We start from the raw sequence: 12,879 nt of genomic DNA on the forward strand, positions 1-12,879 counted from the left end.
AGCCTCACTTAAATGTTTCATATATTTGTACAGTGGTATTCTGTATATATGTTTTGTATTTTGATAAGTGCAACATTTATTTTGTGTAATGATGTTTGCACTGTGATAGTTTGTAAGTGGTCCTTCGGACCCGATTCGAACTACCACATCAGCAGTTTGTCATTTGTTTGGAGGTTGTCCTTCGAACCCGATTCGAGCCACTACGTCAGCATAGGTAACCAGCCTAAAATCTGGCGATTTTTTTTTTATTCCTATCGCTTCACATTATCAACTATCGAACCCGATTCGAGCCACTACGTCAGCATAGGTAACCAGCCTAAAATCTGGCGATTTTTTTTTTTATTCCTATCGCTTCACATTATCAACTACAATGTTTGGGTTTCTGCTTTATATCACTACTAATTTTAATATATGATACCCACATAAGGCGTAGATGCTTTCCCGTATTCATCTAATTACCCCACAAATCTATCATCTACAAATGGTCTGTAATGGAGTATCCATTATGGCCAACATAATTTCCTGTCTGCCGGACTGCCAACTGGCCGATCTTCCTACTTGCTGTCTGCCAGCCTGTAAAACACTTCTTTACTTTGAACTGTCATTGTATTACTTGGCATAGTTTTATATAATTGTTGGTAGAATCTACCTGTTCTGGTGTTTAATTATCCAGCAATGATTTCCTGACGCACAGACTAGATACAATCCCTGTGTCATTCATATTTATCAATATGCCATCGTCCTTAGGTGTCTTTCCTCGTTTTAAATTTTTTAGAACCAACGTTACTTCACTTGTAAATTATGGTACACTATTAAAGACTACAGATGAATTAACTAACAAGTAAAACTCTTGGTAAAATTCTTCTACGCTTTTTATATTTTTGTATGTAGTTCCAAGCTACATTTCCACCTCTATGTGAGGGCGAACGAGGAACTATGTTCTCTCGGCCCTGGAAAGTAATACCAGTTCGGGTGCTACTGGATCTGCTGGGGCTTTAATTAAACATCAAAAGGAATCAATGGATTTAAAAGAGTTAACGAATACAATAAACCATCAACTTGTACAATACAAGGTTGTAGAATGGGAACATCTAATACGAGGTGCTCAACACCTCCGTATCGTAACAACAGTAGCGATGTCCGGGTGCGTATGGACGAACCGTTCCGGCCCAATCGGGTGCGGCGTGTCTTGAGAACAGCAAAGGTGAGGAGACCCGACGTCGAGTAGCCTGCGACTGGAGTAATGAAGACTTGGGATTGGCGTGGCAGTGGGTAGTCTTCGCAGGACGTCTTCTGACCAAGTTCTATTCGACGTTGGGGAGGAGGGGTATATATACCCCTGAAACTGCCGACGTGGCCGCTCCGCGCAGGCGCAGTCTTCTCGGGCTTCAAAAGTTCGAAGCCGACTCGCTCGTTGTACTGGCGCGCAAACAAGCCGATTCGCCGAGGTGGGGAGCCAAACGACTATCAGTGCAGCCGCGATGAATTGACTTGTGGCCGGGGGAAGGGGGATGGGCCCTTACACCACCCCCGGGACAAGAATCTACTAGGAGTAGATTAAAACAAAATTAATGGTAACTCAAGAGGATGAAAGGAAAAATAAAACCTAGCCAGGATTTAAGATCTACTTAGGAGGTCCGCACCTAGATTGTCTTTTCCAGCAATGTGGACAACTCTAAATTTATAGGCCTGAAGGGCCAAAGCCCAACGAAGGAGACGGTCATTCTTTCCTTTGAAAGTAGCTAAATACAAGAGAGGTTTGTGATCAACTTCTAACACAAACTCTTTGCCACGGAGATAATAATCAAACCTGGAGATGGAGAAAACGACCGCAAGACATTCACGCTCGATGGTGGAGTATCTCTTCTCACGATCCAGAAGTTTCCTACTGGCATATGCGACAGGATGTGGGCATTCATCGTGATACTGGAGTAAAACAGCCCCCAGACCATAAAGAGAGGCATCGGTCCTAAGGACGAAAGTCAGCTTAGGATCGGGCAACCGCAAGATGGGTTGAGAAGATATGGCAGCTTTCAAATGGCAGAAACGGTCCAAGAGGTCTTCGGTCCAGGGGAGAGGTTCAGGGCTAGTCTTCCGTAGTAGATCAGATAAGGGGCCGGTGTAGTCGGAGGCCTGAGGAATAAACAACTTATAAAAGGAGATCAGACCAAGGAAGGTCCTAAGTAACTTCTTACTGGTTGGTGGAGGAATGCGGGTTATGGCCTCAATCTTGGTATGTTGAGGTTTTAAAGAGGTTCCATCTAAAATAAAGCCAAGGTATTTGATGGAAGAAACTCCAAATCTACACTTCGAAGGCTTGACAGTCAGATGGTGGTCCCGTAGCCGTTCGAAGACGCGATTTAGAGCTTCGAGATGTCGATCCCAGCTTTTGGAAAAAACAAAGACGTTGTCAAAATAAAAGCACACATTTGATAAATTATCTAATACTAGTCTCATCAGGCGGATGTATGTAGCACTTGCCGTTACCAGACCAAAGGGCATTCGGCAGAATTCCATCAAACCTAGATGAGTGGGAAAGGACGTTAGGGCTTTGGCTTTGTCTGAAAGAGGTACTTGGTAATATGCCTTGCAGAGGTCCAGTTCACTAAAGTACCTAGCCCCAGAGAATTTGTACAAATCTTCTTCCATGCTGCAGGTTGGTTCAGCATGGAATACTGTGACAGAGTTTAGTTGGCGATAGTCTATGGCCATCCTATAGGATCCATCAGTTTTTCTTACCATGACGACAGGCGAAGAGTGAGGAGAGGAGGATCGTTGGATAATCCCTTGACGGAAGAGGGTTTCAACTTCTTTCTCGAAGACAGGTCTAAGGTGGATTGGCACTGGGTACACTTTGGCTTGTACTCTGTCAGTAGTGGTAAGTTGTATATCATGAGTTATAGTGGATGTACATCCGGGCTCGTCGGAGAAAACATCTTTATACTCACCCATTAGAATCTGAAGTTGGACTAGCTGATCCGGGGCGAGTTGTCCCACTTCAGGTTTATCTGTCGAAGGGGAGAGGATCATGCCGTCAGGTGTCAAAGGCAACTGTGAAAGAAGATCACACGGATCCCCTTCATCGACGATGGATACCTTCTCTTTCCCTGGGGCGGAAAGCTCTTCTATGGCGGAAATCTCATCCATCAGTTCCAATTGCTGCACCTGGGCCCTGCGGTGATATCTTTTTAAAATGTTAGCATGGTAAAGTCTCTGTCCTCGAGGGGTCTCTATTACGTAATTCGCTTCACCACGTCTCTCCAATACGTTGTAGGGTCCATTCCAAGTGACGAGGAGTTTACTTGTATCACTAGGCAGGAGTACTAGAACTTCATCACCTGGTTTAAATTGACGGTTTTGAGACTTCAGATCGAAGTACGCCTTGTACCGGGAACTGCTGATGTCGGCTTGTTGCGCAGCCATTTGAGAACATTCTGCCAGCTTGTCCTGTAGTTCTATTACATATTGGAAACTGGACCTCTCTTCCTCGTGGAGGGTACGGTTTTCCCACAGATCTCTTAAAACTGTCGCTCGGGAGTTCTCTGAGGGCAAACAAAGTTGGTATTAGATACCTGTGCCATTCACGGGGCTTCTCAGCACACAATTTACGAAGAATAGCCTTCAAGGGGCCATGTAGTCTCTCAATCCTTCCATTTCCACTAGGATGGAAGGGAGTGGTGAAGATAGGTTTCACGCCCAACATTCGGTGGAGTTCCTTCATTAAATTAGACGTGAATTGGGTACCTCTGTCTGAAAGTATTTCCCGGGGAATACCAACTCTCGAGAAAATAGTTAACAAGGCCTCAGCGACCGAAATGGAGTCTATATCTTTTAAGGGAACCGCTTCAGGAAATCCAGTGGCAAAATCTATCAAGGTAAGAATGTACCTGTGTCCATCGGAAGATGCTGGAGAAAGAGGTCCAACCAAGTCTATGGCAACACGGGCGAAAGGTTCAGTGACGATGGGCATGGGTTGTAATGGGACTGGTGGTACTCGTCCCTTCGCCGAGAAGCGTTGACATTTGTCACAAGACCGACAGAAGGTTCTGATGTCGGTTCCCATACCAGGCCAGTAAAATTGTTCTGCTACCTTTAATTCAGTCTTCCGGTGAGAGAAGTGTCCAGCTAAAGGGCTCTCATGAGCAATGGAGAGGATAACAGGGCGACAATCACGGGGAACAACCAATGTAGACTTTCCTACCTTATCAGGGCGATTAGAAGTTAAACATTTCCGATAGAGGAGACCGTCCGTCTTGACAAACAGGTAAGTAGACCCGTTCCTCGTTCGGTCTATTTCTCCCGAGGCTGCTTTTGCTCTAGCGGCAGAGAGTGTCTCACACGAGGACTGGAGTAGACTGAAGTTGTCGGGCGTCACCGAGAGAGGTTGTAGGGCAGGCAGAGCTAAGGGGTGAATCCGTTTCATTTTGCCGGCTCGGGTCTGGACTGCACATACCAGGTGCTTGGGAGAGGGCGTAGCAGTTTGTGTCGGGCGTGGAATTGCGGAGTCATCAGCTGGAGAGGAACATTCAGATATATTAGGATCTTTAACGCCTGGAACGTTACCAATTAAGACACTAGCAAATTTGATGGGTGCTCTGACGACGTCGGTCCATCCCTCGTAATAAGGACATCGAAGGTAACAAGAAACCAGAGGAAAGGCATCTACTCGGCCCAAGTAGTCGGCAACATAGACTTTCTTGCAACTCGGGACATCTATATCTGGTAGCATCTCATCTGATACGACTACGCAGGAACAGCCGGTGTCCCGGATTATAGTAGACACCCAGGCCCCATTGATGGTACCAGAGGCCTGGAAATGAGGGACTGTTCTATCAGACAGGCAAAACCCTACCTTATATGGCTGCGTAGTTGACGTGCCTTCTTTGAAAGTGCGGGGATTCCTAGGGCAACGAGGCCGAATGTGTCCAATTTCTCCACAACCGTGACATGTCAAAGGTGGAGGGTCCTTTCGGCCGCTAGACGGATTCGGGGTCGCCGTGGTTACCTTAGGCGGCTTAGGTGGTCTAGAGAACTTCTTTGCATTTGGAATCGAGGTTCGAGGAAGATTAGGGTGGGCTGACGTCCAATCGTCAGCCAAACGAATGGCCTCGGTTAACGTAGAGGGCCGTCGTTCCTTGATGAAAGCACGCAAGTCTGGATGGAGGGAAGACAAAAACTGGTCAAGTATCATAAAGTCTTTCAAATCATTGAAAGTATTCCCTACCTCTGAGGAATCTAACCACGCCTGGAATAGTCTGGTTAGTTGAAATGAGAACTGAAGAAAAGTTTCTCCTGGAGAAATCTTGGCATTCCGAAAGTCTACGCGGTAACCATCAGGAGTCTTGTTAAAACCTGACAATAAAGCTTTCTTCAGTAGCTCATAGTTCTTAGTTATCTCTGGGGAGAGAGATATGTACATATCAGCTGCCTTTCCCGTAAGTAAGGTACCCAGTCTCACGGCATAGCTGTCTGAACTCAGCTTAAGTAGTTCTGCAATTCTCTCAAAACGGTTAAGGTAAGAGGCAATATCTTCCCCCTCTTGTAATAGAGGGAGCTGGGGACGACTTACCGAATCATGTGGAGTCGCGGTAGGTTGCTTTGTCGCCGTGATACGAGCTAGCTCTAGCTCCTTTTCCGCTTCAATCTTGGCCTTCTCCTTCTCTGCTTCAATCTTGGCCTTCTTCTCTGCTTCAATCTTGGCCTTCTCTGCTTCAATCTTGGCCTTCTCCGCTTCAATTTCAGCTAAGCGGGTCTTGTGCTCAATTTCCTCCTTCTTGGCTCGTCGCTCTTTTTCACGTTCTTCTCGTTCAATAGCTTGCTGTTCTATGACGTATTTGCCGATATCTCCTCCTGCGAGGCCTAAAGCTATAGCCTGTTCCTTAAGCTCCTGAACAGATATCATATTGACGAGAATAAGTAACGAATAAGGCACAAGTCAATGATTATGATACAAGACAAACAAGATACGTGTTAACGAACAAGAGAAAAAGATACGTGTCAATGAATAAAACAAATAAGATGCGTGTCAACGACTAAAGACAAACTGCACAACCAAGGGACATCAAATAACACCGAAAGTAAATGAAATAAGCAAAATTAAGCAGAAGCAAAAATACAAGGGACGTAAATGCATCAAACAAATACAAGCTGTAAGACAAGAAACATTACTCGCTTAAAGCAAATGGAACAAGTTTTACCCACTTCAAAACGCCACAACGTAATGTACGTATTAATACACACGTAAACAGCTATGAAACAATCAAAACCTCAAAGCACAAGAGGACTCACTTCCGGGCCACAGACAGTGAGTGCGCGTTCAAAGCGACTTAGAGCCCAGCAAACACTTGTAGCACCAGTCCTGGCAAGGTCGCCAGAAATGTGAGGGCGAACGAGGAACTATGTTCTCTCGGCCCTGGAAAGTAATACCAGTTCGGGTGCTACTGGATCTGCTGGGGCTTTAATTAAACATCAAAAGGAATCAATGGATTTAAAAGAGTTAACGAATACAATAAACCATCAACTTGTACAATACAAGGTTGTAGAATGGGAACATCTAATACGAGGTGCTCAACACCTCCGTATCGTAACAACAGTAGCGATGTCCGGGTGCGTATGGACGAACCGTTCCGGCCCAATCGGGTGCGGCGTGTCTTGAGAACAGCAAAGGTGAGGAGACCCGACGTCGAGTAGCCTGCGACTGGAGTAATGAAGACTTGGGATTGGCGTGGCAGTGGGTAGTCTTCGCAGGACGTCTTCTGACCAAGTTCTATTCGACGTTGGGGAGGAGGGGTATATATACCCCTGAAACTGCCGACGTGGCCGCTCCGCGCAGGCGCAGTCTTCTCGGGCTTCAAAAGTTCGAAGCCGACTCGCTCGTTGTACTGGCGCGCAAACAAGCCGATTCGCCGAGGTGGGGAGCCAAACGACTATCAGTGCAGCCGCGATGAATTGACTTGTGGCCGGGGGAAGGGGGATGGGCCCTTACACTCTATCTTTAAAAGATATCATTTACTGCTAGTCTGCGCTCGGCCCCTTTAGTACTTCAACATTTCTGAATAATTTCTCCTATATCATCCACGTTTCTTTTCTCCGATCTCTATTCTTTATTGGTGATCTTCATATCAACTCTCTCCGTTTCGTATCCCCCAGCTTTTAGTTTGCAGGTTTTTTTTTATGTTTTTTTTATTAGGTCATTTTCAACTTTAAAGTGTGTTATTTTCTGTAAAATTGTAGTCTTGACTTTCTCTGATGACGATCCCCTAATGAGAGTCTATATTAGAGTTTATACCCTCGATGGTGGCCTCATTATTTCTTTGAGCTTCAATTTTATTTTCAATTTCTAATTGAAATTCCAGTTGATAACTTCAACCTCCGTAAAGCTTTTTTTTTTTTTCTTTTTTCAAAACTGCACTCCTGGTAAAAACTCACGTGTCGTGAGGAAGGGTGGGTGAGTTTACAAGACCTGTACTCAGCTCTATAGATATAGGAGTTTCGTGGCACGTTTGGTTGCGCCCTGGTATCGAGCTACATTGTCACCACCACTGTCGGTCCTCGACCGTTACACTATAGTAGTCTCTAATTTCACTCACAAGGCTCCTTGCCTTCGTTACGTCATATCCAATAACTTTTCAAGTTCTTCTTATGCAGTAGGCCCCATGCCTAGTAATTGTCATGTACTTCAAATCAGTCCTGAGGTTAAGGAAAATTGATTAGTTTTCTTTTCTTTCCACTATAATTACACTGTCTTGGTACACTCAGGATCTCTCTCTCTCCCGACTGCTCCGAGATCCTTTCCTCCACGCCAGACCACCTTCGTTCAGACGTCACTTTTTATTCGTCCAATAGTCTTTTACTTCTCAAAACAAGTGACACACCTTACGGGCGTGTCTTTTTCCCTTTAGGCCAATAATATTTGTTTTTATGCCCATTTACCTCCAATCCGAGAGGCTGTTACAGTCCTTTCAGAAATATTGCTGCATAAGCAAAAGCAAGAGCATGAGCGTGAGCATGAGGTGACGTCATTGCGCAAATGGTCTGCCGCTAACATTGAATTGATTACGTCAGCGATTATAAAACAGTCACCTCCGTCGGCCGTGTTTATGTAGACAGAACGGCGCCTTCAATGTTATCAAACAGTAGGCGTCGAGTCTTGACTCGTTGACTCAGCATTTCAATACCCATGTATTTCTCAACCTAATTTCCATTCATACAACTACCGGCCTCTTACAATTGGGGTCGAGTCCATTTGGCAGAGCTGGTACTCAAACAACCGTAACTCTTCCAAATCCTAGTCGAATTGCTTTCGTTATTAATAAAATCGCTGAAATTGACTATGATCTACAGCACAGCGTGAGTTGAAGTCAGGGGTGCAGGACTATAGGCAATTCACTCAAAGAATCTCAGTCGATCCTGCGTTTTCGGTTGGCAGCCCTACTCACCCTTCGCTACGATGCAACTCACAATTTTTTTTTTCATATTTACATATTTCAATTTCCGATCTGAGTGTCACTCTTCCGACCATATACGTTGGTACAACCGTATTCAAAGAATCAAAAAGATAATGAATATGAGATGATGAAAGCCGTAAACTAATCGAGATCGAAAAACCATGAGCGGTATGTACTCCAGTCATGTTCAATTTTGACTCATGAGATTGATTGGGGTGGAGGGAGGGAGGGAACAAAAGGTTGTGCTTCCCGCCACCCGTCCAGTACCAAAAGATAATCATATAAACCTTTCATTTTCTCTTCTATGCGTCACTTTATGGGATATGTGAAAGCACAGTCATATTCATGATTATTTTGTATCACAGAAGTCGTGTTAAATTTTACGACTAGCCTCATAATGACTGGACACAGCGATAATAAGTAAAATGTTGTATAAACATTAAAATTATATTCCTTATGTGATATGGTTTAACATCACAAACTTCCTCCTATCGGGAGGCTAGGACGGTGCCCCTCGCAGAGGACTTTGTAGCGTGGAATTTAATGAACCATGCCCTTGGTTCAACTTCACCGTTGGCAGGATTCGAACCGCCATCCCCTCGACCTTTCTTATACTCACTATTATTACTTTCTTTGTACTATCGAGATGGAAAGCTTTGAATTGGGTGAACAAGGACTGCTTCATCCCTAGATGTACATGAAATTCGTGTAACTCGTATAGTCGCTGAGCTAAGTGAAGAAATATGAAAATATTTTATGGAGACTTGAGATTTCAGTTAGCTCAGCGGATGAAGGGTGAGCAGGGCTGTCAACCGAAAACGCAGAATCGACTGAGATTCTTTGAGTGAATTGTCTTTTTTTTATAGTTCCAAGCGTCACATCATACTCGTATATTCCTACGCGTAAGTTTGGTAAGGTTCTAGCCTCATGCCTCGTGCCGCAAAACCTAGGACTCGAATTCAGAAAGCAGAATTGTTAGTGAAACTATTGTAACTATATATATATATATATATACATATATATATATATATATACATTTATATATATATATATATATATATATATATATATATATATACATATATATATATATATATATGTTGATGAAGGTGGAAAAAGAAGTCACGGGTCTAGTTCCGAGTTCCTGAGTTTATTCCTGACCGGTTTTGCTCTATGCTTCTTCAGAGGAATCTGAATTCTGAATTCTGAATCTCTAGGAAAGACCACCCGCTTGCGCGGGATTGGGTTTTGTGGGAGGGGAAGAATGTCTGTAAGAAAATGAAAAGATAGTAGCGTATAAAAGAGGGCTATTGCCACCGAGCGATTTGCGAGCGATTAGGGGTTTATTGGTGGTCGTGGCTCGGGAGAAATGGACCGGGAGCTTGGACGGAGGTGCCGACGCCGAGGTTAGGATTAGGAAATGGTAGGAGGCGTAGTAGTAGAGAAAGGTGGAAAAACGGAAAAATCTTTAGTGGGAGGTAAACTGAAATGAGAAGATGTAGTAGAAGAGAAAGTTAGAAAGGAAGCGAATTTTAGTCGAAGAAAAAGTAAGTGTAGATGTTTGTGCGTGTGGCGTGGCTATGTTCGTGAGAGGTGTGTGTGTGTATCTTACGGGAAGTGAGTAGAGTTCACTTCCCGTGTGTGGAGCGCGTTCCTGTTAAGCCACAGGTGGGGCGTGCGTTGCCTGTTTTTCCCCAGGTTGGGTTTGAGTTCCTGAAGAGTTGATTCAGTGGCGGTGCGAGGGGGGGCAGGCGGGCGGTGTAAACCCGCCTGCCGACGTCAACGAAGAGATCGGTCCGTAACCAGACCGGCAGCGGCAAAGGAGATATAACTCCTCGCCACCACCGCTGGCGAGCGCGTTCCTGATAAGCCACAGGTGGGGCGTGCGTTGCCTGTTTTTCCCCAGGTTGGGTTTGAGTTCCTGAAGAGTTGATTCAGTGGCGGTGCGAGGGAGGGGCAGACGGGCGGGTGTTGTATGATCTCTTTCCTTCCAATCACAACTCTGAAAACAGAGAATTACGCGATTGGGAATTGTGTGTAAATGTCAGAAGTGTAAACTCGCTCACCAGCGTCAGCGAAGAGGCCAGCGTTAGGTTGCGGGCCGGTTGGACAGAGAGGTGTCCCAAGTCTCTCCGTCGACCAGCCTGCGATCAGATTGAGGGTTCTGAGTGAGACGGTTTGGGCCTCTGCTTTGCCAGCGAGCAAGTGTGCGTGTGCCTCTTTTCTTCCAAGCACTACTCTGAAAACAGAGATTTACGTGACTTGGGAAATGTGTGTATTTGTCTTGATGTAAACCCGCCTGCCGACGTCAACGTAGAGGTCGGCCATGCCAGACCGGCAGCAGCAAGGAGATATTTCTCCTCGCTACCACCGGCCGGCGAAGATTCCTGGGAGTTTGTTGAGAGAGCTGGTTTGAAGAGATGTCCGACCTCTACGAGCGCTGTGTGTCGCTGTGGGAATCCTAAAAAGTGCCATAAGATAACTTATAGTATGAAATAATATAAAGATAAATATCCAGAATATGTTATTATCCATTTATTTATTTATCATTTGCAGTATCATATGTAAAACTGTACCATATATGTATATGTATGTATTTTTTATAACATTCTGTCACACATCGATATGCGATGAGATGTCATGTCACTTTAAATTAGCACATTATTTTTATTTATTTATTTATTTATTTATTTATTTTTATTTTCATTATTTTCATTTTATTTCATTTAATTTAATTTATCTGGATATTTATCTTTATATTATTTCATACTATAAGTTATCTTATGGCACTTTTTAGGATTCCCACATTTTTACACCACTCACTTACACTGTTACACCCTCGATCAACATTCCACACACACCGGAGCTGTTTTATAATAACATCACAAAAATTTATTGTATACTGTATTATAAGTATTAAAAATTATAAACCATTGTACAACCAAGCGGAACCCACCTCCAAGGAGGGAACGCGGTCCTACTCAGACTATGTATACCGCCAGCTTCACTCCAGAGTCACATTCCTCTGAAGAAGCATAGAGCGAAACCGGTCAGAAATAAACTCAGGAACTCGGAACTAGACCCGTGACTTCTTTTTCCACCTTCATCAACTTGTCACAATGTACCAGCATATATATATATATATATATATATATATATATATATATATATATATATATATATATATACATATATATATATATATATATATGTATATGTGTGTGTGTGTGTGTGTGTGTGTGTGTGTGTGTGTGTGTGTGTGTGTGTGTGTGTGTGTGTGTGTGTGTGTGTGTGTGTGTGTGTGTGTATGAAATTCCAGGAACAAATGAATTATCAAGCTATTTGGCTGCGGTTCTCTCTATTCGGCCAATGTTCCGGAATTTTATTATCTTTATTCTTCTTCTTTTTTTATCTGTATTTATAGCTTGTGAAAAAACGGTAATTATTTTATTCCATCGGCCGTTACTATTAAAATTTCACTACTCGTAACATTGTCACTGCTATTGCTACTACTACTAATGTTACCGCTACTACTACTACTAATACTATTAGTACTACAACTACTACTACTGCAGTTGTTAAACTTCACGCTGTTATTATCAAAACTACTGCTACTACTACTGTAGACTGAGAGAATCAAGTGTCATTGGGATTGCAAAGTGTGATGAGAAATAGGTATCTGGCAATGAATGCAAAGAGATTATATGAAAGGGTAATTGTTCTAGATGAAGTGTCCGAGATGCAAGTTCAGTCTTAATGGCTCACTGCAGGACGGGCCTTTCTACTCAAATCACGGTGGATTAATCCTGCATGGTAAGGTTGCACGTATAGATAAGTGTACGTGCCGTCTTGCGCGTGTTGGATAGATTGTGGTTGTGAATTTAATCTGAAACCAGGGTAATCAGTTCAGCTATAGAGACTAAATGCGAACTCTGAAATGCAACACTTTTCTGTTGCACCTTTGGTATTCGATGTTTGTAGAATTGTAACATGACACCCACTTGCAAGGATATGCCCACCTGCGTTCGAGTCAGGAACGCTACCCATTCTTCTATACAAGTTCTCATCATCAAACATAGAAGTGTGATTGGTAGCAGCAGCAGGTCAAGAAATGTGAACAATATTGGCAGTAGTTGTAATAAAATGTAGTATATAAAGTGAAATACTGACAGTAGTTGTAATAAAATGTAGTATATTAAGTGCGTACACCTCTACACTATATGCACAAACATATCCAGAGTTGGCGAGGTGACCGAGTATTGATTGTACTACATGACTTCATGATCACTAGTAACCGCTGGTAACCAAGATCTCTCTCAACAATTCAAAATAATTTTTGACTAATGGAAGTACAGAGACGGGGCCTCGCGAGCAAAACCCCTTACCCTATATATAAAAACATCCAGGTAAATGCAACTGTGTCAACACACAT

General features: G+C 43.6%; 1 protein-coding gene across 1 annotated transcript in view; it reads right to left on the reverse strand.

The window, feature by feature from the left end:
• Nucleotides 1–2,033: 2,033 nt before the first annotated feature.
• Nucleotides 2,034–12,879, reverse strand: part of LOC143029971 (uncharacterized) — a 33,090-nt gene continuing 22,244 nt past the window's right edge. The window contains exons 5-8 of the mRNA XM_076193182.1: nucleotides 5,711–5,887; nucleotides 3,745–5,554; nucleotides 2,189–3,542; nucleotides 2,034–2,133 (exon numbers count right to left, since the gene is read on the reverse strand). Coding sequence (XP_076049297.1) covers nucleotides 2,034–2,133; nucleotides 2,189–3,542; nucleotides 3,745–5,554; nucleotides 5,711–5,887 — 3,441 coding nt within the window. The remainder of the gene's footprint in view (nucleotides 2,134–2,188; nucleotides 3,543–3,744; nucleotides 5,555–5,710; nucleotides 5,888–12,879) is intronic.

Source organism: Oratosquilla oratoria, chromosome 11 (assembly GCF_046742065.1).
Source record: "Oratosquilla oratoria isolate Oo_2021 chromosome 11, ASM4674206v1, whole genome shotgun sequence".
NCBI lineage: Eukaryota > Metazoa > Arthropoda > Malacostraca > Stomatopoda > Squillidae > Oratosquilla > Oratosquilla oratoria.